Source organism: Lepisma saccharinum, chromosome 8 (genome assembly GCF_977018435.1).
Source record: "Lepisma saccharinum chromosome 8, izLepSacc3.1, whole genome shotgun sequence".
Lineage (NCBI taxonomy): Eukaryota > Metazoa > Arthropoda > Insecta > Zygentoma > Lepismatidae > Lepisma > Lepisma saccharinum.
The window spans coordinates 53,908,175-53,935,858 of record NC_139236.1 but is presented as its reverse complement, the minus strand read 5'-3'; the positions used below and the strand labels follow the sequence as shown (position 1 = coordinate 53,935,858).

General features: G+C 35.3%; 1 protein-coding gene across 3 annotated transcripts in view; it reads left to right on the top strand.

Annotated features, from left to right (window-relative positions):
• Window positions 1–24,727, top strand: part of shi (dynamin-1 shibire) — an 80,867-nt gene extending 56,140 nt beyond the window's left edge. Inside the window, exons 14-17 of one of the 3 annotated variants that reach the window (XM_083126666.1) lie at window positions 2,759–2,968; window positions 6,458–6,642; window positions 11,324–11,512; window positions 24,590–24,727. In XM_083126666.1, coding sequence (XP_082982792.1) covers window positions 2,759–2,968; window positions 6,458–6,642; window positions 11,324–11,512; window positions 24,590–24,656 — 651 coding nt within the window. In that variant the 3' untranslated portion in view covers window positions 24,657–24,727. Of the gene's footprint in view, window positions 1–2,758; window positions 2,969–6,457; window positions 6,643–11,323; window positions 11,513–17,513; window positions 23,776–24,589 lie in introns of those variants that run through there. The other 2 variants (XM_083126665.1, XM_083126667.1) reach the window with 2 other exon arrangements.
• The last annotated feature ends 2,957 nt before the right edge of the window (window positions 24,728–27,684 follow it).

The window sequence follows — 27,684 nt, the reverse complement described above, 5'->3', positions numbered from 1 at the left end:
CTCACCAGTGACGTACGATATCCAGGTTTTGTCTCCAGTCACTATGTGAGAAAACAAGTCATCCCCATCCTTCTCCCAGCGGGCCAAAAAATCACGTGCTGATTTCATTCTTTCATCTTTGTGTTTGTCAACCTTTTTGGCACCCACCTTGGACACAGTTTGCGATAATCCAGATTGTCCATTACAATTCGGTGCAATGTTTTATCAGACACTTCAGGAAACTCCTTGCCTAGATCAGTAATGGTGAAACGGCGATTGGATCGCACTTTCTAATCAACACATTGTACAAGGTCATCCGTCTGAACACTAGGCTTGCCGCTCCGCTCATCATCATGAACATTTGAACATCCTTCCCAAAAAGCACAGCACCATTGTCTTACCTTTCCTTCACTCATTACTGTTGGTCCGTAAATGGCACACAATTCCTGATGAATGTCGGCTGCTCTGTCCTTTTGCATTGAGAAATCTAATCAACGACCTCACCTCGCATTTGGCGGGATTTTCTATTACAGCAGCCATTTCAACTTCCTGCTACTCGCACGTACGCACCTCCACACTGAGAAACATACCCTCTGTTGCAGGCACAGAATAGTAAAGCATGCTTCCGTGCATGTGCAGCTTCGTCAGTGTTGTCAGTCCCAAGTAAAAAATTATCAGCCCTTTTTTTCGATTATTCTGTCCTATTCTTCATTCATAAGAACAGTAGAAAACTGGTAGATTGAATTTTAAGAATCGGATATGCAAAATTATTTTGAATTTTAACCAATACCAATAGGTACCATTTTATCAGTCTCAACCCTTACAGCATTGTTTCATCCTCTCACCCCCCCCCCCTCTCTCTCTCTCTCTCTCTCTCTCTCTCTCTCTCTCTCTCTCTCTCTCTCTCTCTCTCTCTCTCCCCCCCCTCTCTCCCCCCCCCCAATCTTCTGATTGTTACGTTTTTGTTATCACTAACACAGTCAAATTGCTATTCTGGCCATATGCTTATAGGCTTTTGTTTTCAAGGAGCCTGTCCATTCCTAGAATACTTCCTGCAAGTTATGTTATACTGGGTATACATAGTATCTTTTTTTTTTTTGTAAATAGAAATAGAGAAAGGTACTGGACCAAGAAGCTTGGCTGATAATGAGGGGCACCTAATAGCTTAAGGTTGAGCCACAAGTAGATTAGTTTAGATGAAGATAAATTTAATTATGTAGTATTTCTTATTAGATATATTTGCAACATTCTATCGGTGGGTGGGTGCTATGAAACTAACAAAAATCAATAACAGGTGATGTATTTGTAAAAGTAACCACTAGATTATTATTATTAAAAAGTCCACCTGGTATAATTGCTAATTATACATTCAGATGTAATTTATGTGCTTCTATTGAATTGGGTATGTTGAAAATATTTGCCCAAATGCTGAAAAGTCAAAGAATGTAAAAATTTTTGAGGGGTTGGGGATGAGAAATTAATATATATTCTCGTGCAAAATATATTGAAATGTAGTAATGTTTAGAGATTAAAAATCATTTGCTACTTACTCCACTGTTCTGCCAAAGTTATGATAAATCTTTGACTGGAAGTGACAAGCTGAACTCCTGTGTAGCCAGATAGTTAACGGGTGTGAGCAATTCCAGGTTCGATTTCCAGTCGGAGCTTCAAAATTTCAGTGTTGACACAGCTCCGTGAGGACAACTGAACTTGAACAGAAGTAGCCAGCTTCAGTGTAGAGACCCAGAGAACCACATCAGCGGGATTTAATACGCTAACTGATCATCACCCAGTGAAAAGTCACTTATCATGCCTTGGCTTTCAAAAGGGCTGTTGTTCCAGTTTAGTTTACCCCGTAGCTTGCCATTATCAGAAGTTATGATTTTTATGATATGAATTAAGTATATGGGCATGGGCATTTGAATTATTGGAACTAGTCATTACATGAAATGAAATAATATTTTTTTGGTGTGCATAATGCTATATGTGGTTGCAGGTCTTGTGTGATGGCAGAAATTACCAGATAATAGCTACCTGACTTGGTACTATTGCAGAGTGGCAAACATGTAGGCAAATGTAGCAAAGTGCTAACCAAAGAATTAGGTTCATTATTGTGCAAAAAAGACCCAACCTTCCTCTTCCAGAGATTTGCAAACTAGTTATGTGCTCATCTTATGAGACAATTTTGTTCCTATCTTCGTGATTATACAAAAATGGCAGAAAAGCGAAGTAAAATGAACCAAATCAAACAATTTTGTTCTATATTGGTCAGCTACATGTATTGCTAACATTGATTGTGATCGTAGGAAGTAAAGGCTTAGCTGCTTTGTTAGTGCCATTTGGTTTAACATTATTTGCTTTGTTGCCAGCCTCTGTGATGTAGTGGTTATCATAACATACCTTGGTTTGAATTCGATATATATTAATCGATTTATCATTTACCCTTATTGTAATTACCTGATAGAGGTAGAAAAGCAGCATAAAATATCAAAAATACAAATTATGCCATTTGCTGTTAAAATCCTGAAACTATTTACATATTAACCCCAAACTATTATTTTCTAGTATCATCATTATTACATAATTCATGCTTGCCCTTTTTTTTTATTGTTTTGTGAAATGCAAATTATGCAAGTTTTTCATATGTTAAAGTGAAGTTGTTGATAATCGCATCTGTGCTTGCTTGTGACACCCTGTAAGTTTTGTAGGATGGTTTTAGTTAATTTAGATATCAAAATAAAATATAATGTGTAATTAATAATCTTATTTGTCCTCTCAGCAGGGAGGTAGTGAAGGAACGTCATCCATGGATCCACAACTAGAAAGACAGGTAGAAACAATTCGAAACTTAGTGGATTCATACATGAAAATTGTTACTAAGACTACTCGTGACCTGGTTCCAAAAGCTATCATGCTCCTCATAATTAACAACTCTAAGGACTTCATCAATGGAGAACTCCTAGCTCACTTGTATGCATCAGGCGATCAAGTAAGTTTATTATTATTATTGATTGAAATTAAAATTACGAGTGCATCAACACTTCACACCAGTGGTGAAGCTCCTATGAGGCTTTAGAGGCTTAGCCTACCCAAAAAATGTTGAAATTAAAATGTTCTTGTACCCTGTAACAATCAAAGTTCGTTAAAACTAATTAAACTATGTAATCTGAACGTTTGGTTCTGCCGATATCTCATCAGTCAGGCCAGAAAGAGAAGAGCGCGTTCGGTCCGAACTGTGAGGCTTTTGACGAAAAACCTCACGTTAAAAGGTAGCTACAGCGTGAGCTCTGTGTAGGTGGAAGGGGGGTGTAAGGGGAGGTGACTGCCGATTCGCTGGGTGATGGCGGCTAGCCTCAGAACCGACCTGTTGTGCTTCTAGTCTTGTGCAAAGTGCGTCGTTCACGTGCTGCATTGTTGAATGTTAATTTACTTCAAGTGCATGCATGCGTGTGTTTGTGTGTGTGTGTCACATAGTGCATTTATGTTATAAAAATATAATACTGTGAAATTATGTGTTGAAAACTCTTAAGAGGATTTGCAGTGAAATAAATGTAAGTGAACAAGACTTCGTGGCTCTCAGATGCTTAACCTACGAAATCTTGGACACACTGACTGTACGAATGGAAATACGTTTTGGAGATCTTGAAAAGATAAAATTTGTTGAATTGCTAGACCAAAATAGCTTTGGGGGATATAAACTACATTTTCCTGTGATGAAATTAAATAACCTTCTGTCCACATATCTATTTTTCAACAAAGAAAGATTAGAAAATGATTTAAAGAATATCTATGCTGATGAAGAAGAGCATTTACCTACAGACCTTCTAAAATTCATAGTTGGCAATGATCTTCAAACAATCTACAAAGAAGTAACACAACTTATCAAGTTCGTCTTGACATTCCCTGTTACAACAGCTTCCTCCGAAAGAAGTATGAGCACCCTCAAGAGAGTAAAAAATTGTCTCCGCAATTCAATGAAAAATGAAAGATTAAGTTCTCTCAGTACAATAGCCATTGAAAAAAAAACTGGTTAAAGAACTTTCTATTGATAAAGGCTTCAAGGAAAGAGTAATTGATACTTTTGCGACCAAGAAGAATCTACGCATGGACCTGCTGTATAAAAAATATAAGCAAATTTTTCAGCCTACCCAGTATTTACGCCTTAGCTTCACCACTGCTTCACACATTATGTGGGGCCAAGCCACTTACCATAACTAAAATGAACACATCTTTCCAAGGACTAAAATAAGGGGCATTTAGCACATGTACAGACAAAGCCCAGAATAACACACAACCCCACAGAGGATTATACTGGCTATGGGTCCAAATGCCAGAGCCTCAATGCCCTGCACAAAAATTTCCAGCACCTGGGGAGAGCAACAGCTAACATACTAAACTCCTTGGTCAATAACGTAACGAGTGACTGCAAAAGGTTTTGTCTTTGGAAAGGAAACTGGATGCAGACTTTTCATTTACAAAACCAAGCCATATGAGGTATATATTAATATTCATACAAAAAATAACAAAATGGCAGAATATTACGTGGGCCTTTTCAAAAAAGACCGGACTTTTGCAATACAAACTTTATTACTGCAATTACAACATTAAGCATGCTTATCCCCTTCAAAGTACTCTCCCTTGCGTGCAATGCAGTGCTCCCATTGTTTCTGCCACTCTTCGGATTCCTCCTGGAACACACTTTTTTGGGATATCTCTCATCTGTGTTGTTGCATTCTGATGAATTTCGTCTGCTGTTGCAAAATGACGTCCTTTTAAGTTTTTTTTTTTTTTTTTTTAAACTAAGGGAACAGAAAAAAAGTCTGCATGTGTCAAGTCTGGAGAGTAAGGTGGACAGGGCACGACGGTTATCACATGAGCAGTCAAAAAGTGGCCAACAAGCAGTAATGTGTGACTTGGCACGTTGTCATGGAACTTCATCCAACTCTTGTTTTTGCACAGTTAGGCTTTTTTCTGCACACAGCATCCCTCAAAATTGTGTGACATGACCCGATCCTGATGTCAACTTCCTCAGCAACCTCTCTCACAGTCCAACGACGATTTGTACGGATAATGGACCGAACAGCATTGATGTGTTCATCTTTTGTTGACGTTGATGGTTGTTCCGATCTTAAATCTTCCTTGATCAGTGTTCTGCCCTCTTTGTAATGCTGAAACCACTCATGACACTGCGATCAGCTCATACAGTCCCTCCCAAAGGCTTGCTAAAGCATTTGCCAAGTTTCACTTAAAGATTTCCCCAGTTTAACCCATGAAGTCTCGAAGTGCTTTTTTCTTGAATTTTAATTTATTTTGGGATATATATACTCTTGATGAAATGTGAGCAACTAAATCAAAATTTTCTGTTTGCCATGCAGTATTCGTTAGGGGTAGCTGATCTCATGTGAGATCACTGGAACCTCGAGGGTAAAAATTAGGAACGAATAATAGAAAATATAATAGTCTATATCACCATCTTATTTCAGGCTGAATACACATTCAATATGGATATGCTTTTACAAGATGACAAATTACATTGATAACAACATATTTTTTTTCTATTTAAGTTAGTAGGGATACTCACAATACTAATAAAGGAAACAAATAGTGGTTATTTTGCATGACTCATCTGCCCAACTCTCAATGTAATTTGGAAGTCTAAAAATAATGCAAAACAGAAAATACAGAATATTGTTAACAAAGTAAACTAACCTATCAGAATAATTTTAGTAACTGGACTGTTGTCATTCCACTTAAGAACCAAAATGTCATTGTTCCTGTTGAAACGATAATCAAAATCCCCTAGTTTCATCATTTTCATCTCCTTAACATTCATAACTGGGCACTTGTGCATATGTAGCTCCCTAACTGTACCACTTGCTAGAAATTCCATTTCCTTGAAACTACTAACTAAATTAAAAGTGGAAATGTAAAAAAGCTTCCAAAATTAATTTTGCATTCGTACACAAGTGAGATTCCATGGCAATTGATCCAAGAGGAGTCTGAGGACTAAAATATTCTCACCTGGGTTAAAAGCTAAGGCTGTAAAGGTTCACTCGACACAGACAACACACACGCAGCCCTACAGACGATTGTACTGGCCATAGGTCCAGACACCAGAGCCTCGTTAGTCTGCAAAATGCAGCCCAGGGCAATGTAGAAGTGAGGTTGACATTTGGGTGTACTACTTGGAAGGATCACCCCTTGTACCCCATATTCAGTGGCTGTGTTTACATGTGCAATCACTGACACCGTATGAACAATCTTATTTACTGTAGGTTTTTAAAAGTGCAGAATTATCTTAAAGGGAATTACATGGTTGTTACGTTTTTCCTCCAGAAGCTTAATAAAACTGAACAAGATGGAGCTATTATATTTACAAATATAGTACTGGAACAAGCCCTTTATTCCTGTATACGTTGTTTTAACTTACGTTTGTCCTTTTTTTTCTCTATTCATTAATGCGGTTGCATTTTAACAGGCATCAATGATGGAGGAGAGCCCTGAAGAAGCACAGAAGCGGGAAGAGATGTTGAGAATGTATCATGCTTGCAAAGAAGCATTGAGAATTATAGGAGATGTTTCCATGGCCACCGTATCAACACCAGTACCTCCTCCTGTGAAAGAGAAAGATGATTGGCTACGATCAGGATTGGATAATTCAAGGTTAGTAAAAAAATGGGTGGGTGGATGAGGAACAGCAACCATATTGCTCCAGACCAATATCAGCCGTTGCAGTGGTTTTCCTTTTCCGAAGATGGTCCAGATCCGTGATTTTCACAGCAACACCCCAGATTTAAACATCCATTCCTCTCACCCACAAAGAAGAATTACCTCCACTTGGTCATCTATCGCCAGTGCTATAACTCGCCTGTAATCAGAAAGCTGCTATTGGTCCCAGACTTTCTGGTCACCGTGTAGTACTCAGCATTGCTTGATTATCCTTGTGAAAGTAATTCCTGGTCTAGAAGCATGGACCATTTAGTGTCATGTTACGCTTGAAGACAGAGTCCAAACAAACCAAACACTTGGTTTTAGCCTATTTACAACCATTGAGTTTACCATTGCAAAGGTATTCATGACAGCAGTTATAGAACAAAATTGTGATGTGTATTGTACATCAATGTAAAGATGAGATTTCAGAGGAAGCGAATGCTCCTACTGACATCCAATCCAAACTTGTAGCCAATAGGCATCGTCGCTGCAGTCACATATGAGGCTCATGAACTACCATCATCCCTAGCGGTATCATCACTTTCGTTAGCTACGAGTCGAGCTTGGCTGTGTTGGAAAGTGGTTCGGAAGCAGAATGGCTGGAATTTCTTTAAATGCATGCTCTCCATTTTCCAGTTATTCTTTGACTTATGCTCTGTAAGGTACGAGGGTGATTCAAATTAAAACCATAATTTGTTTTTTTAGATTTCTGTATGTAGGCTTTGCCCAAGTTTGCTGCATTTTAGCACAGACCTATTGCTGATCTACATTTATATTCATCTTTGAGTTCCTGCTTCCATACCTGAGAAAGAATAAGCCTTTGGTGTCCACGTGCAGTCACTTATGAGTAGAGGCACATAATTTTGGTAATTAAAAAAGCAAAATTTCGGTACAAAAACAGAGTCGATTTCGGGTTCAAAAGCGGTAAATAAAATGAAATTTCGGTGTTATAGCGGTGAATAATCACATAAAAAGTGCTATATAAAATGACATTTTGGTTTTAAAATTGTCAATATAATCCTAAGTTTGATTTAAAAACTGCACTTATTACACAAAATAAACTTATCCCTTCTAATAGCACATTTATGAAGTTACCAGAGTATTAAGTTTATTCCTGTGTAAAGGGGTTTATTTTTGCTTCTCAAATATTTACAGCAGAATTAATCTATTTTCTGTGAATTGCATAACTCACAGGATACTTCAGACTTCAGAAAGTGTCACGTCGGTATATAAACGGTAAATTTCGTGTTTAAGAGTTAAGTTCGCTTTTTGCAGTTCATTTCGCATTATTTCGTGACAAAACATGGTCACAAAATGCATCTCACACCTTTCAAAAACATGAAAAATTAACACTACAATGTGTTTTTTCACATTTCATTTTTTCGTCAAAAACGAAATATGCATGCCCCTACTTATGAGCCATTGCGAAGGCCTTTCCACCCATCTGCCTGCGAACTGAGGACATTGTCGAACTTTCTACTCCATTAGTAAACTTGCTGCTGGGGTAAGTATGCACAGAGATATTGAATTTTTGTTTACCGAGAAATTTCTGTAAGTTTTAGGTAACTGAAAGGGCGCAAGAAACCACTCCTCTTCACTGGTGCAAGTGTGTATAGGAGGCGTCATCTTTAAAATGACAAAAGTGGCATTTTGAAGCTCATTTGATTAGTGTTGCAACCTTGAGGTCGTTTTGTAAATAATAGTTGATTCCTCATGTAAATTTGAGCTGTACAAAGTCTGTCGTACAATTTTTATTGCACTTTTAAGGTTTTCATTTGAATCACCTTTGTATATGTAATATTTGAACGCATTCTCCTAAATCTCATCTTTACATGGATGTATGATACACATCACAATTTTGTTTCATAACTGCTTTCACAATACTTGAAACTACCCCTTCCATTGGAAAATTCAATGATTTTGAATAGGAGAAAACCTGTGCTAAAAAAAAAGGTAAAGTGTTCCCCTGTGCTTAGCAAGATGCCTTGAAGGCGTATAGGGGGTGTGGGGGTAACGCCCCACACTTTCTTGATCCGGTCGTGAGTGGGGGTGATGTGATCAGCCACGCCCCTGACCACCTTTACCCCCCAGGGTTTCCCCCAGGTACCCATGTTATTCGATGCTGGGTGGGTGCCGGGGCCGCTTCCAACTTTAGAAAAGTTCCCGGATTTGAACCAGCCGGGGATAGAACCCGGAACCTTGAGCATGGTAGTCAGACACGTTACCGACTGAGCCACCGTGGCCACTATAAAAGAAAACCATGTGCCCATTTTGTTTGGACTCAAATCGTGCTCAGTTGTCTGCTATGACATCACCACTAATATGGTCGAGTGGCTCAGATTGCAATTGATTGGCTGTGCTTTCTTAGGGCATGGAGGTAAGCATTTCGTTTTTTGTATCTGAATTGTTCATACCACTCACAAATATGTACTTTGCCTAAAACATGGTCACCAAATGCCTGTTGAAGGATATTTTTCTGGCATGTTTTTACCATTTGATGCATGCTACTGTTAGAAATTCTCATTTATTTGGCAGTGAAAAAATTGTGCATCACGTGTTAAATATAAAAGCACAGTGTGGAATCACTTTTAACTTGTAATACAGGGTTGCCATTGAGCTGGAAAGCTTAGTCAGAGAAAATCAAGTAGATGATTCTGTACTTGCCAGGGTTTGGAAACTGAAAATAAAGAGCCATCTTCTTGATGGGACATATTCTATATTAAAAATTTTCTATATTTTATTTTTGTTCATCTGTGTTTAACAACTTTATTCTCTTTAATACAAAGTTCAGTTTAACATGTTGTTAACAGTTTGTTGGCATGTTAAAGCACCTCAAAGAGTTTGGAAATATATCCTAAACTTGCAAAGAAAACCTGGAAATGTCAAGGAATTTGATTCTCCAAAATGAGAGTGAACCCTGTAGCAACTTGTGATTCATTGACTGGCAAGCCTGCTAGGCAGAGCCACTTCCATTCTCATGCACTGTTCTCAGTTCGGAAGCTTTTTGATGCTACTTTGTTTCATAGAGACTCCTTTATAGCTGTTTATTTCTTCATTAACCGAAGAAAAGGCCAATTAGGAGAGAATTACTATTTTAGATAGAATGAGTGCACATATGCACATGTGGATATGGTTAGAGCCTGTAGTATCGTGGCACTATCACGAGTGTGTGTTGTGTGCATCATGGCTCCTAAGGTGAATCGTTTTTGGGAGGGCTACGTAGTTGCACTATTCCACGCCAAATATTTGGTGTCGAAAATTCAGAAACAGTGCAAAGAACATTGGTTCAACAGCTGTCAAGAACATAATCAAGCGGCATAAAAACCACGAGGTTCCAGCTTTTCAGTCACCCACCAGAGGGACAAAGAAGCCATGGATATTACCTCAGTGAGGCCCATCGGTGTGAGAGAAAGACCAACAGCAGGCCCCTTTACGAACGTCACTTATCTGGGGACAAGTGGACGTTTGTAGCCACACTAGATGAGGCATGGATTTATCTATCAGATTGTGGCAAAATTCGAGCCATAACATACACTCCACGCGATGCAAAATGCCGTCCAGATTTCGTCCATCATTGCAAAGCAACTTTCTCGAAGGGATCTGTAGTTGTTGCTGGATACACTTATCAAGGCAAGTTAACTATTCGTGAGGTCCAAAAAAACTGTAAAATCACCTCTGCGTTCTTTCAGCAGCATATCCTGACCACAATTTATACAGACGATCTGCCGTGTTTATATGGAAATGCCGTAAATCAAGTGTCTGTGGATAAGCCCTCATCACATACATCTCGTTCTACCCAGAACTTTCTGCAACATATGGCGACAGACACCGGCATTCGAACTATTCCATTTCACGATATACTGGTGAAGTCACAGGGTGCGAGTCCCATGGATTTCTGTAGGGTTGGTCTACTGAAACGGGTGCATTCCTCTCATCATGTTCCCACTCTTCGGGGCCTGTGGAAAGCCTGCCAGGAGGAATGGCAGAAGATTCAACTTCCTGTAGCCTCCTACAATGAAAGTTACGGTGCAGGGCTATTGCCAAGACACACTGTGATCACATTGACGCCAACCGATGGTGGTCCTGTGGATTTTCATAAGGTAAATGCTAGTCCAAAATCGGACACACATATGCAGATCGACCTTCTGTATAATGCACAAATCAGACATTCATCCTGGATAAGTTTCATCAGTCTTGGGCCAATGAGTTCTCCCTCCTCTCATAACTAGTAATATAAAAGTTGAATAAATTCTATATTGACAAGAATACCATATAGAAATTATTCAAGTAGTAAATTTTATAAGTGATAAAACAGTTGCTCACAAGAGCAACATGGACGTTCTCTCTTTTGCTTGAAAATAGTAATGTATTCACAAGAGACAGAATATTTTTATGAAGAATTGTGCAGTTTTGTTGATATCCTCAATTTTTTAATTCTGTGAAAATATCAGTCAGCATGGTACAAAATATACCCTGCATGATACTTGAACTCCCAAAAGCTATCAAATAATATTTATAATTCAATTTGAACCAATACCACTGATAATGGCTGATACTGGTACTAGCAAAACACAACAACTGCTTTTAAGTACAAATTGATAAAGGTTACTCACAAATATAATTTTCTTTCCAGACCTTCCCCACCATCCCCTGGTGGTCCCCGCAGAGTGCCTCCCCCGCAGAATGTTTCTCGAGCACCTCCACCTCCTCCTGCGACTGGTCGTCCTGCACCAGCAATTCCTTCCAGGCCAGGACCGGGTGCACCACCCATGCCACCTGGACGTCCTACAGGGGCTGGCTTGCCTCCACCACTCATCCCCTCGTAAGTCTTCCAAAGTACTGCAGCATTTAAATATATTAAGCTCTAAAGTAATAACTAAAAAGTTTAATTTTCTCTTTCATTACTAACAATAAATGCTATTTTACTGATCCAATTTATAATGGGAAACATTTAGTACACAATTTGAATGATATATGACCACAAATAAATAAATTTAGAGACTTTGTCTTAGAAAACTTCATATACATATACTGCTGTTTTTTATAGGCTTCTGATCAATACAATAGAGCATACTTGAGTTTCCTGCTGTTATGTCTTTACTTGAACAGGAATACTGCAGTTAAGCTGATAATACTTTCAACTGAATTCTCTACCATTTCCCAACAATACTGATACCAATTTTTGAACATTATGACAATTTAAAATTAATGCATACAGTGCTAACAATAATAGATAAGTATTCAGGTGTTACTGTACTGTATCAATATACCAGTGTTTTGCTTTAAAATATTTGTAAGTCCGCACATTTAATAATCAGAATATTAAAATAACTGTGATTTGATAACAAAATCTAATTTTTTTTCCACACCGTACTGGTGCAAAATTAATGACAATCGTATGTTTACATAATTTCCAGTATATTTACTCTTTTCTGCAGCACTTTATAGAAGCTGTGAGATATCCAGACTTAATAATAATATCAGTCTGTATCAGTTTGAACAAATACTTTTTAATACTGATGCCACTGGTATCAACTGATACTGGCATTCCAAATGGCAAAGATTGTACTGGACCTTTGGCAATGCCAGCAAAGCCATTTTTGAAATGTCCTCTCCTTTTAAATAAAAAAAATAAGTCTGCTTAGAATTTATTTTAGACCAGTTACGTGAATCTTCATGTGGTTTGTTTTCACTGTTGTCTAGATATATAGTTTAACAGACTTGCTTAGCCACAAAACTACATTGCAAATATCTAGACAACAGCAAAAGCAAACCACATGAAGTTTCACGCAAATGCTCCAAAAGAAATCCTAAGCACATGTAATCTTTCAGAATTTGGAATAAAGTTGTTTTTCGAAAGAAGAGGAAATTTTGAAAATGAGTTTTGCTGGCATTGCCAAAAGGGCCAGCTAAGCCTCAATGAAGCGAGTTGCAATATTCATCAATTTTAAATGATTTTTGCTTACATGCACAAATTTTATATTGTATATAATTTTTTTTAAAAATAAATCAGAACAATTACAAAATGAGACTCATTGTGTAATTCATACAGTAGGCTCTGTTTAAAATATTGGATCAGTAAAATTGTCAATTTTACCTCTTGATGTTACTTCATGCCATTTCTTATGTACATGAGATTACAGAAGTATGAACTGTAATGACATTGAAAGAGGATTGCATTCTGGCTTGACCAGAAGCTACATACTCATGTGTAAATTTTATTTTGAGTACAGCTCTTTTATGATTGAAAATATTTCATTCTATGGGGAGTAAATGTATAGAAGAAATAAACTGAAGTAACAGTGTAAGTATGATTATAATGTTAGCTACATATGGTGGTAAATTGAACATTTGTGAAGAATTAAATCTCTAAAATGGAAAACAGGTTTTGTTTGCTGCTTGAAAGGTAATCTCTCCTTTATTCATCCACTGTTAACTAAGTTTTTATTCAGTTTAGTGTGTGAGAGAGAAAGAGGAGAACAGGGGAAGCATGTGAAGGAATATCTGAATAGAATAACTGGAAAAGTAATGGAGTGAATGAAGATGGAGTACTTTCCTTCTATTATTGGGTCATTCCATGTCAAGTGAACCAATGAAAAACATCTGACCATCTCTGATTTTATTCATACTTAGTTGTTATGAAGTACCACCTAAGGTAGGAAAAATTGCAGATTTGTATCTGTTGTAGTTCTCCAGTTAGAACCCTCTGAAATATGGAAAAAAGCACAATTTTCGGCACACATGCAATAAAAAGAAAAAACCTCATAAATCATAGCGAAAGCAACAATTTGGTTCTTATTCCAACCTTCTACGTCAATTCTAGCTTGATTTAAGAGATTTTTGTGATTGCATGTGTGCTGAAAAATGTGCTTTTTTCCCCATATTTCAGAGAGTTCTAACTGGAGAACTACAACAGATACAAATCTGCAATTTTGCAGTTTTTCCTACTTTAGGTGGTACTTCATAACAATTAAGTATGAATAAAATCAGAGATGGTCACATTCAAAATTGACCAAAATTTGGTTCACTTGACATGGAATGACCCTATTTTGTTATTACTTTTAATTCACTCCTCTTCAAATACTTCTCAAGTGTGGGTTGCGTAAGTTGAGAAGACGGGAGAGTAAGTTGCTGAACTGTCAAAATCAACTTGGAAATCTGGCACTAACTGTTTACATACTTTCTGCTCAGTTCTATCCAAGTGCAATGATAGAATTAATTCTTATGCAATATGTGTATTGTAATAATGTGTGTGTTTGAGAGAGAGAGGGTGAATAAAGCTTGAGTTAACTAATTTTGTATCATGTACAGTGCCTATAAATCTCCAGAAAGAGTAACATTAATAATAAATTTTGTATTTATGTTTGATACTAACAAACTGTTTTTCAACATGTGCATAGCGATTATTCCATGATATTAGAGAATTGGGATTTGCAGCTTGATCAGGGAAATAATTGAATGCAAATAGTGCATAATGGATATAAACGTTCCAACATTTTCATTTAAATTTATTAGAAAGACTGCTTGTAATTACAAAAAAATCTTCAGTATTTCTCAATCAATATTGCATCATTATTAAAAGTAACTACTGTGTAATACTTTTGTAATGTTTTAGTGTGAAATTAAAATATAAAATAGTGTAGCTCAAAGCGAATGAACTACTTAAGATATCAGCCCTTTTATAGTTTTATTCACCATTTCAACCTAATGTGAGCCATTTGCTACATTCTGATTCAGTGTTGGATTGTCTTCCAATACTGAAGAACTTCCTTCATTCTAGATAAACCAAGGCATGTGTTGCTATGAGTCTCTATTAAAAAGTTAATTTACTTAAAATGACAATAATGTTGACTTCAGATATAATACTTTGGCAGATGCATCAATAAGATGAAAATGGATTTTAATGTAGTATAAGATTTGCACAAGATCATTCTTAAGATTTATGCTCAGGGTAGTAAATTGCTGGTATTAGTCTCAGCATGTGGTCTTTTCCAGAGTAAAATGTGAAATTATGTTTCTTCTGCAAATATTTACTGTTGATGCAATAGTTATGATTGATATCTTGTTTTGTTCAGAAGCAATGTGGGGCTTAAAACTGGAACACATATCAGTTATTAATTATTAAAAGAAGAGAGACTTTTAAAATGAAATTAGAACTTAGTCCTCAGCCCCCCTCCCCAACTGCATTTCATATATGCAAAACTTCTTAAGAGTTTCTTTACCTTTAGCATCCTGATGGTTTTGCTCGAAACCAAAGAAATATTTCAATTCAGGACAGAGGGTTGATATATCGATCAGCAGCACGTGGCAGCAGTTTATGCTCCATTTCTTGAAAACTACACACAATATTTCAGTTTTCTTTTGTTTTTGTAGTATACATATGAAGGTAGTACATACTCGAATTACAAAACAATATATTCATTGTTACTATTATTAACAAGCCCCTTTTGGAAAAGTCACCTCATAATATTATGGGATACATTTTTTTATAAATGGCTCTAACTGCTAAACTACTTCATCTTTTTGAATGTAAGAATAAGTAAAAAGCAACATTTTAAGCAACGTCCAACAATTAAAGGTCCAAATGGGATGCTGGGGCAAAGGCCCAATTTTCAAAATTTGACCAGACCATGTGTCAGAATTAACACACCATTCCCTGAAAACTATGCACTATATTTGTTTTTGTTTTTTTGTTTTTATTATTATTATTATTATTAGAGCCACGGTGGTCTAGGCGATAGGGCATCTGACTTTCATGCAGGTGAGTCAGGTTAGATTCCTGGGATGGATGAGCTAAGGTCAGAATTTTTCCAGCCATGTCCCTGCATAAAGTGGCTCTGGGGCTCACTCCGGCCTCAAATCAATGGGTACCTAGGGGCAACCCTGGGAGGTAAAGGTGGCTAGAGCATGGTGCTGATCACATCACCTCCAAGATGGCGAAGATCAAGAATGTGCGGACCCTAGCCCCACATCCCCTAAATGTGCCTTCATGGAATGGTGCTATATGCAAGGGGAACTTTACCTTTACCTAGTATAACTCCAAAGGTATTACATACTCAAATTACAAAATAATATAATAATGTAACCATTGATATTATTATTAACCAGCACCATTTGAAAATAAAATTCTTTATTTCCCTTTTGTTACTACGGAATAAATTGAAGATAAATGGCTCTAACTACTAAACTACTGCATCTTTTTGAAAAATTTAAATTCTACATGTAAGAATGAGTAAAAAGCAACATTTTTAAGCAATGTTTGACAAATAAGGGTCCAGGGAGAATTGGGGTCAAAGGCCCAAAGTTCAAAATTTTCCTTAATTCCGCAAAATTTCTGAACACCAGAATTTCCTTTTTTCTCTCTCTTTCTCTCTCTCCGAAAGTTGCAACACAGGCATTACATAGAATGGTCTTTTGCCATGCTTCTCTCCAAATTTGATCCATCCAGCGTCAATGGGGCCAATACTAGAAGCAAATTTCAAAAATTGTTCCGTAAGCTGACAACACTGCTGCTTTATACAGGTTTTTTTGTTTTTTTTGCCAAGAAATATCAGTCTGATTTCAACAAAACTTTGCATGGTTGTAGGGGTGTACCACCACTACATACATTATTTTTTTATTTTGGTCTATGATGGGGGGTCACAGAGGCAATTTTTTTTTTTTTTAATTTGAATTTTCTTCTGCTTCCTGTAACACTAATTTTTGGGAGGCACAATGTATAAATTTTAACTCTGCTGAAAGCCCTGTCTTTATGAAAGAAAACAACGAATTTCATCTCTCTATGACAATTAGGTCTTGAGCTATGATCTTTTTTTCTTTTGTGCTTCACGGCAAGTTGAAAACCCTCCATCTTCAACGGGAATATCTGTGCGCGAGGCACCAGCTGTTAAAATTCACAGCATGATACATAAATGGTGTATAAATATCGGCAAATGGCATCTGTGCCTTGCCAAAGAATCAACAAACTCTGCATACCTGTGCACCATCGTGACTGCAGTTGCAATATTGCAAACGGAACTTAGTTTGTGTATATTCCTTGTACGAATTGGCACTATTAAACTTTTTTTTTCTTCCAAATCTTTTGTTTGAAAATTTGAAGAAAATTTTGTTGTGGGTGTCCCAACAGTACTGTTTATAAATTTCCCTGCAATGAGACAGAGGCGATAATATTGATGTTCATTTTTTTTAGGACAATGCCTTTTAAACATTTGTGTCAATCATTGCAGCTTGTGGCAACTACGAGGGTCATCCAGGAAAAAAGGAACGTTTTGGTGTAAAACACAAACGACAAATGTTGGGTGAAAAAAAAAATTATGGTACAGAAACTACATACCTTACTCTTCTTTTGCACATATTCGCCATACCCATTCAAGAGCTTATTATAGAATGATACCAGTTTGTTGATACGGTCATTGTACTCGGTTGTGTTTTATGCCAAAATGTTTTTATTTTTTTCTGGATGGCCCTCGTAGATCCACTGTCAATTATATCCTTCTCTTCCATCTCCTTTGACGCTTCATTTCTTGAGTGCTGAAGTCCAGTTGCTTTTCGTAATAGGCCTCAATTGTTTGTATAGTCTTATTTAATACATACACTTCTTCAGTTCAATAATTTTTTTTACAATGTGTACTTGTTTTGTGCAAATTGCACAAGTGTTATTTTAGCATATGTATTTATGTACAGGCACATTAATTTGGTGAAGCCTTCTTTGTGTGTTTTTGTGTATGACTAAATGTAAAAAAAAAAAATGGTTGGTAAAATTTAAACTGTCCCATGAAGATAGTCCCAGAATATTAAATCCTGAAACTAAGTTTCTCTTTCAGGAGGAGACAATAGCTGCATGAATTGTAACAGCCAAAGTAGTGTCATCTTGTAAAAGGAATATATATTTATTGTTTAAAATTGTCCCAACATGTATTAGTAAGTAGTCATTTGAAGTGTACCAAGGTTTGATCTAATATCCTTTTACTGACCACCTTCCAGTCGTCAAGGTGGTATTCCTGCAATCCAACAGAGAGTGCAGCAAGCAGTTGGACAAGCAGTAACACAGGTTGCTGTAAACGAGTTAATGGATGCTTTTAGAATGCATAAGTAAGAATTGCAAGTTTTAAAAAAAAATTCAGTATAGCATAAAAGTATTGCTGCTCAGTGTTTTCCATGTGGAAGAAGAAAAAAAAGCTGCTTTCTTCATAAATCTTGTTAATTATTATTCTGATCTGTGCAGTTATATTTTGCCAATGAATAAACTGAAAAGTTAAGCAAAAAATATATCTTAATAAAGAGATAGCGTGTAGTTGTAAGTGTTGAATGTGTGTGTATAAATGTTATATACATGGATAGGATACGTAGAATATTTCCCCTAAGTCACAAGGGGAAATAAAAGTTTGTATTTTAAAACTTAAACCTGTACATGCATAAATAAGTAAATAAAAGTTGTAAGAGTGAAAAGTTGTCGTGTCCAGGCACTAAAATTTCTGCAGCTTCTCATGGAAAGTTGTTCTGTTGTTACTTAAAATTGTTTGAGGTGTGTAGAAGTTTGACAGTGGAAAATTTTCTTTCTAAGTAAAAAAAACAAATTGTGTTAATTTTTTCTCTGAAAATTTCAATATATGTTTTATAAACTAAATATATATTTAATATCATCTCTTTGTTAAACATTACAAATGAACACTACTGTAAATTCTGTATGTAGAAGTGAGTAGATCTGAGTGTCACCTGCTTGATGTAGCTCGCTAGATTATTATGTATATATGTATAGAAGTGTGAAGAAATATCATGTTTCTTTATTACACATTCCTGGGAGAATTAGCATGTGCATAAAATTGTCTGGTGAAATATGTAAAAGTCAATTAACTCTTTATGCAATTATGTAGATGGCAAGAGCTATAAATATTATATTGTCCTGCTCACAGAATAAATGTATATAGAGCACTTGTGATCTGTAAAGATCCACACTTGTTTAGTGTAAAATATAGGAGAAAAAATGATGTATTAAAAATGCTGCCCCACAGTGCACGAGTTTACTTTTATCTCATGTTAAGAAGTATTGCATTTGCAATAATGATTTATGTATACAGTATTATTGTTAATGTCGTTTCATGTGAAGGAGTATTAGAACACAACAATCCAAGCAGAAGCAAGAGTATTTTTGAAGTAGTGTATGTTTGCGTTAATTCAGTAAAAAACAAAATAACGTTAATGTTGTAGATGAAGAATTTCATATTTTGTAATCATTATTACTCTTTGTCGTTCAGCTACTCATGTTACCTGTTTTCCTTCAGTGATTTCTTTTTGTTCCTTACATGAAAAAACATGGTAAGTTTTTAAGAAGGCAATATGTGCTTTCGCTTGGTACATGCCACTATTGTATGTAGTAAGTAGAAGCAAAAAATTGAAGAGATGAGTGTTAGTTTGTACCCAGCATGTTGCTGTATTTATTTATATTAGTATATGTTTCACAATTTTGCACTTTGCAATTTAATACACAACAATTGCTAATGCTTTAAGCACTGCTCCAGTTCTTAAAATAAGAACATTAGCTCAGAAAGTAATGTTATCAGACATTTTGTTTGCACTTGTTTTTATCAGCATGTTGTATTCCCTTTCATTTCAGTTCTTTTTCTGCAGTGTTATTCTTTCATCCCATTGTCTACAGAGATGTCACATCCCTGAAATAATTCAATCACAGTGTAACACTGTTTGCAAATCGGATCATCTTAAAATGCTCATTGTCAATTGTGGGCAGTTTATGCATGTGTACCAACATGATACATTATAAACACTTCTAAAAAGTATTGCACTTACGGCATATTTGTTGTTTTTCTTCCATTGTATTTCGTCAACACTGTATTGATGGGAAATCTTGACCTTTTGCCTTATTCAAACTGGTTGGTAAAAACTGTAATTGCTAACTGTTACAATTTAAATACAGTACAATTATGGTACACTCCTGTCCACATAGAGTGGCAATCTTTATAGAGTTGAACAGTTGAAGTATGCTCCACTTCACCTGAACAGAACACCTTAACAGGAATATTAAAAAAAACACCACATTTTCCCCAACGTTTATTCTACACTTCTGTCTAAGAACAGATTTGCTAAACAAATAGTGGAAGAAAGCAGCAATCTGCCATGCATGCCTTTTATATGTTTATATAAATACCATGAATAATAGTTTAGATTCTACACGGAGTTGTGAACTAAGGTATATGCTACCATACGAGGCTTGTTACAACCTTTCCATTATGATATTCAATTGCACCAGCCCTCCTCATGACATCATGAAACATACAGAGGCCAAAATAAGAGGTTTATCTAAGGTACGAATACCAAAACCATGACATTTGTTATGTATAGGTATAGTACAAGTATAGTTTTCCTCAAAACTGCATGACTATTTACATTATATTTTCAGAAGCAGTAAAAAAGGGAGGTGAATTACATAACAAAGGTTTTAAGCATCTTGTTATGCATTTGCAGTATGTGCAGTGCAACGTTTATTATTATTTTTCCCTATTGATATGCAGGCAAAAACTGATAATGCAGGACATATGCTAGAAATGGGTATCGGGACCAGGAAGGCCAACTAAATTATGCAGGGAAGTGCAAAGTAGCATGCTGCTTTAGTGGTGTTTCACTATACACCACACACATACACACACAGAGTCATATTAAAACCACATGTTCAAATTTCTTTGATTTTAATTAAGGATGTGGTCATTGCTTTAGTAAGCACGCAAGTGGTTTCCAGCAAATTGGTGTGCATCACTCATCAGTGTTTTTGAGACAAGCTTTCAGTTCCATAAAAGAAATATTCTATGTACTAATAGTATAAAAAACACTATGTGCAAAAACTTAACATAGATGTAAAAGTGTTATCCTTCTCTACAATATCATTGTCCGCATCACTTGAATCTTCGTGTTTATAATTGTGAAAGAACTAATTCCCTGTCTAAAAGTGTCTAGTGTTTAGGTAGAGTTTAGTTTGGTGATTGGTAAAGTTATAAATTGTTATTTGAAATAACTTGGCTGGAGTCAGTGCTTAGAGACCATAATATTCTATGACTTATTTTGTCTTCTTGATTAACATGAGATAGCTGTTGGTTGATGTTCTTTTATTTATGTTTTAAAAGACATTTAATAGTATACTGAAAGTGTGGTACAAATCATTATGTTCAACATTTAGAAGCTGCATGCCATGTATTGTATTTGTTAAAAACAATAAAAAAAACACAAACAGCATGATTTTTTATTGTTTTTAACAAATATGTTGGCAGCACATGACGTAAGAAGTTCTCTACTGTCATATGCCATGTATTGTACTTTATTGAGAAAAGAAAATTTGCCTCTGTCGAAAGTTCAAGTTCTACCAGTGAACACCCACCTATATTTTGAGTCTTAAAAAATCTTGGAAGATTCTGCCTTAATATGTATTTTAACTGTCGTGCACATAAAAGAAAATCTAGATACAAAAGTTTCCTGCTGTCAGCAATGAATGTCAGGTTTCTTGTTTGGTTTGATGGTTTCGCATTGTTGATGCAATACCAGCCAGTCAGCATTAAGGAATCGAGATTACCCAAAATGCCAGAGTGTTCATTAATTCTGCATCAAATTTACATGTTGAAAATAGATTTAAAGATTGGTGATTTGCATGATCATCTTGCTGACGAATATAGAATTATTTTAGTGTAAAACTCGTATAGACTAACACGATAAGGTTGCATGTAATGTTTATTGTATGGTTTAGATTTGTTCAGAATTAATCCGGAACTACCGAGATGTAAGGGATTGGCCATGGTACGATCAAGAAATCTGTAATATATCAGCTTTGTTTCCAGAAGGAAGTGGTATTAATGCATCGCTAGGCGTGAGTACTAAGGGACCATGAATATGAAATGTTGCAGAGCAACGAAACTGAATGGGGAAATGTAAAATTACGTTATTGCTGCGTAATGGTGATTGAATAATGGGCTTCCAGTTTCCACACTTCAAAGACTGGCTAGAACGCCTTGCACTCCCTTGTTTTTCCTTCCAATGACCTCTTCACAGGGAGCGAAAGTTTCAACTCAATTTGGAGCGACAGGCAGAATCTTTTACAGTTGATTATTTTGTGTAGAGTAGGAGCTGCTACAGTGCATTCCATATTGATAAAGTGAGATGTTTACAGGTATTGTTAAATTTTTTATGTATTTATTTATAGATTTGCTTCAGAAATAGTAAATTCATAAGTATTTTTTAATGCTTAGATTTTTGTTTCTGAATTTTTTTATCATGGTTTATTGCTGCAAACACTGATTTTTGTTAATTCCATTTGTTTCATATGGCATGTCATTCCTGCTACAGGTTTTTTACCCTGTAGTTCTGCTCTGGTGCATAAGTTGACACAAGAACATAAAGGAAAATTATTTATAATTACTAATAAGTAGAAGTTAAAATCCATGACAACAAACCAATTGCAACTGTATGTTGTATGAGATTTTTTCCTTTTTAAATCTGTTTTTGAATCTTGGTTTTTGCACATACCTTGGAGTGCATGCCATTATATTTTTTACATTTCTGTTAAGCATACCAAACAATATTATTTACATTCCTCAGTGTATTTAAATTTTTATTAAATTTCGACCAAAGAATGTAGCCGAAAAATTGTGCACCCTCTCATGCTAGGATTGTCAAGAATTTCATGTAAAAAGAAATAATAAAATAAAACATTTAATGGGATTCTGAAGATGGCATCATAAAGCTGTGTTTATTTGTTTCAAGGTATAAGAGGTAAACAAAGCTTAATGGAATAATATCTTACAGAGTTAGATTGAAATTAAATATGAAGTGGAACTATGTAGGAGTATCAGCTAATAATGTGAAAACCACAAAAAGAAAATAGCAAAGTATTGAAATGATACCTGCATTTAAAGCCATCATTAAATTCCAAGAGTAAATACTGCATTTTGCTATTATGCAAATGGTAAACATAAAAAAGTATAATGAATGTAAATATTGAATGAGTCAATTTGTTGAACATGGAGTGTTGTAAAAAGTTCCATACTTTATGATGATGAGACTTAAATAGATTCAAAATAATGAATTCTTGTTGAAAATTATCATATTTTTATTTCCTAATATCAATTTACTAAGATTGCATATTAATTTGGTTTTTAACTTTATATGGAATGTATCAAACATTATGAAAGTGCAATTGCCAAAAAACCATTTGTACTTTAGCTGATTAATAAAAACCAAATATATTTTTAGGCACTAGAGGCTGATTAAATTCGTGAATGCTGTTGGGACAAGTGCAACAACAAATCATTATGTTCATGTAGAATTACACGTGAAGATCATGACACAATATAATTAGGAAATTTACTTCAATAGTTTCCCATGACAGATACAGTTAAGGAATAAAATGTACATTTAATGTTATTTGTTTACACAAAATCATGCTCCAAAGGTTCCAAAACATATTTTGTAACTTTGAATGTTAGTGTGTGTAGCAAGGTATGGATTTATTTGTCCATATTTATGAGCTACCAGGCCTTGATCCAATGTAAAACGTACAATCTTCAGTATGTGTCACATGTGGTTTCTCTTGATACATTGTCTTGCAACTTATGGTTACGTTGAAAAGTAGCCTATCAGAGTACTTGAGAGATTTCAGTTCTCAATAAAGTGTATTCTTTAATCGTATTGAGAATATAGTTTCCTCCAGCAGATAGAATTTCAAGATACATGGAGATTTAATTTCTTAAGCCTCATGTTTACTTCTCAGTTGTCCTAATACATGATGAAATATAATGTTATGCACTATTTTTCTTAAATATAGCAAATACTTGCAAGCATGTGTTGCAAAAATATTTGATATGAATGTTATCTGTTTACACATACTTATTTTTTGGTGCAACTGATGCATGGCGTGATGCTGAATTTCACTCAAGTGTCATGAAATAGAACTCCAAATAATTAAAGACAGCCATTTTTTTTATTTTATTTTTTGCGAATTTAAGCAAAATATCAGTAGACAGAAAAAAGCATGTAACATGTTTTCTGAGTAATAATCTTGTTGATTATATATTGAAAGTTTGTATTCATTATTATTGCTTTACATGTAATTTTATTGTATTTCATTGTTGAGGTAGACCATTCACATTAGTTGTGCACAACATTTGCTAGCCAGAAAACAGATATGTGTTAGTTGCTTGTATTGTCCAGTTTTTGTAATGTCTTAACAGACAAATGTATTTTTCCAAAAGATAATCAGATAATCTACATTGATTTAAGTTACTCATGTTCTAGTTCTGTTACTTTGTATATATGTTAACCATGTGGAAAATTGTTACAGTATATTTGTTAAATTAATGAATAAATTTCTTGCCAGTGAATTTTCTTTTTATTTTACAAATTGCTAGAAAATTTTTAAACCTTTTATCCCAAGCAGCACTCTGGTATCACAGCAGAGGTACTATTTGTAGTTTTATGTTTTAGAATGTTTAGATATAAAAAAAATGTTCTATACAGTTTTGTGTTTTGTTAATTGCCATGATCAAATATAATAGATATTATTTTTCTTTGAATAGTTTTACAGTATTGGACTAAGCTGTGAGATGTAACTGTTTTGTTAAAACAACCAACACTTTATCTTCTGCCCTTAAATAAAATTAAAAGACATACTCTTGTGTTACGCAATATACACACATTTTGTAGAATAGTAAGCAGTGTATTTATTTCCTTTGAAAATGATTCTGCACTATTTGTTTTCAAAATGTTGTGAAACGTAATGCTGTAATTTGCTTGCTTTTTTGTGTTGCTTCAGTAGCTACATATTTTGTATAATTGTGCAAATTCATCTCCATTTAGTTCTCACTTTTCTCTTTAGTTTACTGATTTCAGCTTATTTTATTTTTAGGCGACCTGTTCCTTCCATTCCTCCTCGTATCCCGGACAGGCCTAACATCCCAGCCAGGCCAAATTAGTCCATTGTTGGAAGCATTCTTTCTTTATTTTTTTTAACCTAATCGACATGCTCCAGGAACATAATTTTTGGCCAGTTTCCTAGTGTTTATCAAGTGCACGGCTCCGTAATGAGAAATCGTCTAGTATTTCTACAGGTCTGCGTGTTCTGGGCCAAATCACAGGTTTGATCTCATTTATCTGTTGGTGAAAGACCAGCCGTTGGGTAATGAAGGTGCTAAATGTAAAAAGAAAAGTTTTTTTAATGTAAACAATTGATGGTGGTAAATGCAGTTACAATTAAGATGCTCACAAACAATTAGAATGTAAATTAACAATGAGCAATAATGGGTTAACTGAGTGTAAATTGTCACTAGAAGACTGTTGAAACAATGTTGTTAATGTATATTAAAAAAGTCATGTTCCTTCTACATAGTCATCACATCTTTATAAAATGTAATTTTTCATTTTTGCAGCATTATTTTTTCAGAATGTTTCTATTATTAAAGATGAAAACAATAACCATATCATATTTGTAAAGTATTTTGATGGTAAACTGGTCCAAGAAGTTGTTAATTTACATTTGATGCAAGGGAGAAAAACACACCGTTTATTGTAATGATTCAAATTGTTACCCAAATTCGATACAAGTATTAAACTAAATATATTGATATATTCATAATGTATTGAGTAATAAAAGTGCATAATGGTTGTTATACATGCTAATGTTATAGTTGTTAACACTTGGAACTTCAACTGCATTGATTGCCACAAAGTTGTGCTTTTTCCAGTGAATTGTGAGTGAGTGTGATATTTGAAAATGTGATGTATTTCTTGTGTAAATATGTAAGTTTTAAGAAAGTCATGTGTTTATACATTTTTTTATGTTCACACACACAGAACAGGTATGTGCGGATGCTAAAACTTTGTACATATGTACATGTTAGTTCTTTAAGGAAATCATCTAATTTATTTTGTTTCTCTTTCTTAATTGCCATAAGACAATTATTGTGTAAGAAAGAATGTGATGGAAATGTTAAGGAACTCCTGTGCATTTTGTGACAGATGTGCACAGGAAATACAAAGTGACATATAGTCAACACTGAATGCTGCCAATTTTGTAATAAACGTGGTAACGGTGATTGTGCTAATTTTGTGATAATACTTGGTGGTGATAAATACGCTTATTTTTAAATGTTTCATCACTTTATTAAATAGACTACTGATACAATGGTTTCATGCAAATTCCTTGAAATAAAAACAAGTTGATAAGATTTTATAAATGACAATTTCTGTGCTTTGTGTATTGGGTTTGGACTATACATTCCAGTCATAATGTATGAATTAAAGTAAAGGTTAGTAATCTGTGATTGCAAGTGGGTATAATTTTTCTTAAGGAGATACTTCGGTCACTGCTAATTTATATTCTGGAGCACGTGTAGATCTTATTCAGAAGTGCAAAAGTTGCTTAAAAAATAACATGTACTGCAATATATTGCAAGAAATATGTACTTGGAGAACAAGCCTCACTTTTCACATTTTTCCATGGTAAATTTCCCATTTCTTGAATGCTTGTATAACTACAGGTCACGAGTTATTTCAGTTGAGTAAAATTGTCTTCTGAAGTTTCCCAAATTTCAGATTCATTACTGAAGCTAAGGTCTCTTTCATACAATTAATTGTAGAGGCAGCCTGACAGACAACTTTAGCCAACCATTTCCCATACCATGCTCATGGACATGCAGGGAGTCTGTGTTAAAAGTTCACTTTAAGGTGATGTAGGCTAATCGAGACGACCTGCAGTTGAAAGTGGAATCTGAATGGTGCAATATGTGTGCATCGTTGATCGAGCCTGGAACCCCATGTTACAATAGCCACAGATTTATCATGTGACACTGAACTTTCGGTGAATCTAGTGAGTAATAGGTAGCCCAAGATCAACTGAGAAGATTAATACAATGGCAACAGGAAGCAAGGAACTTCTTTTGGAAGTTGTAGCATGTACATGCTTTTATTTGAAACTATGCCCCATCTCAAATCAATTGTTGGGGGTGGATCTTGTCCACTTCGCTAGCAGCATAACTTAGGATCCAACCTTTTAGTCGGGAAAGGGGGGACAAATGTGAACCTCATCCCAGGAAGTTACCTAAAATAACTTAATAAACCTGAAAATTTTAGGGGGGGGGGGTGATGCACCTCTGGCTTCCTCCACAAAATTGCACCTATGAACCTGACCGACAGCAGTAGTTAAATTCAAAATAATGCAACCAGTAACCTTCCATGAAAGAAAGTTTAAAGGTTAATTTAGGGTTGAAATGAATATGACGGGTATTTGCTCTTACATAACACTACACAATTTCATCACCCCATCAGCAAAAGTCCTCCTCTCGAATATCAGTAACTCTTCCACTTACTCTTTAAATGTATGTTCAAAGTTCATGAATTACAATTTAAATTCTTTGAAATTTTCTTGAATGCATCTTTTTTAATTAATGCCATTGCCTTGTAATCAAAGAGTTCCCAGGAGAACCCCTGTACACAACAGTTTCACTATTTTTCATTCACCATCATAATTCAAGTTACAGGAATCAGCCTGTCAGTGTTATCTAAGAATGTAACATTTATCAGCAATTAGTGTTCACCAGGATAGTGGTTGACTTCATTAACATCTCATTGTTTCATATTTTACTTCTGACATGAGAACAGAACAGAAATCAACATGCAGAATGTTTGAAATGACTTACCAAACTGTTGGACATAAAATAGTTGTAATTTTCTTGTGTATTCATGAGAATACTTATCATTTCCTGGAATTTGGAGCATTCAAAAGTGGTTCTCAACTAACAAGTTATTCCAGCTAATTCAATGAACCTAGTATAGGTTAATTTTGGTAGTGTTCTATCCAGTGCTTGTAACTACCTTTGACCCACCTCCCCTAAAAAAATGCCAGAATTATGAAAAGTTAGCTCCCTGCTCTTTTACCTTTATAAAATTCCTCGTCACACAACACTTTAAAATGTCGAGGTTTCTTTTACTTCTTGGGCCTCCTCG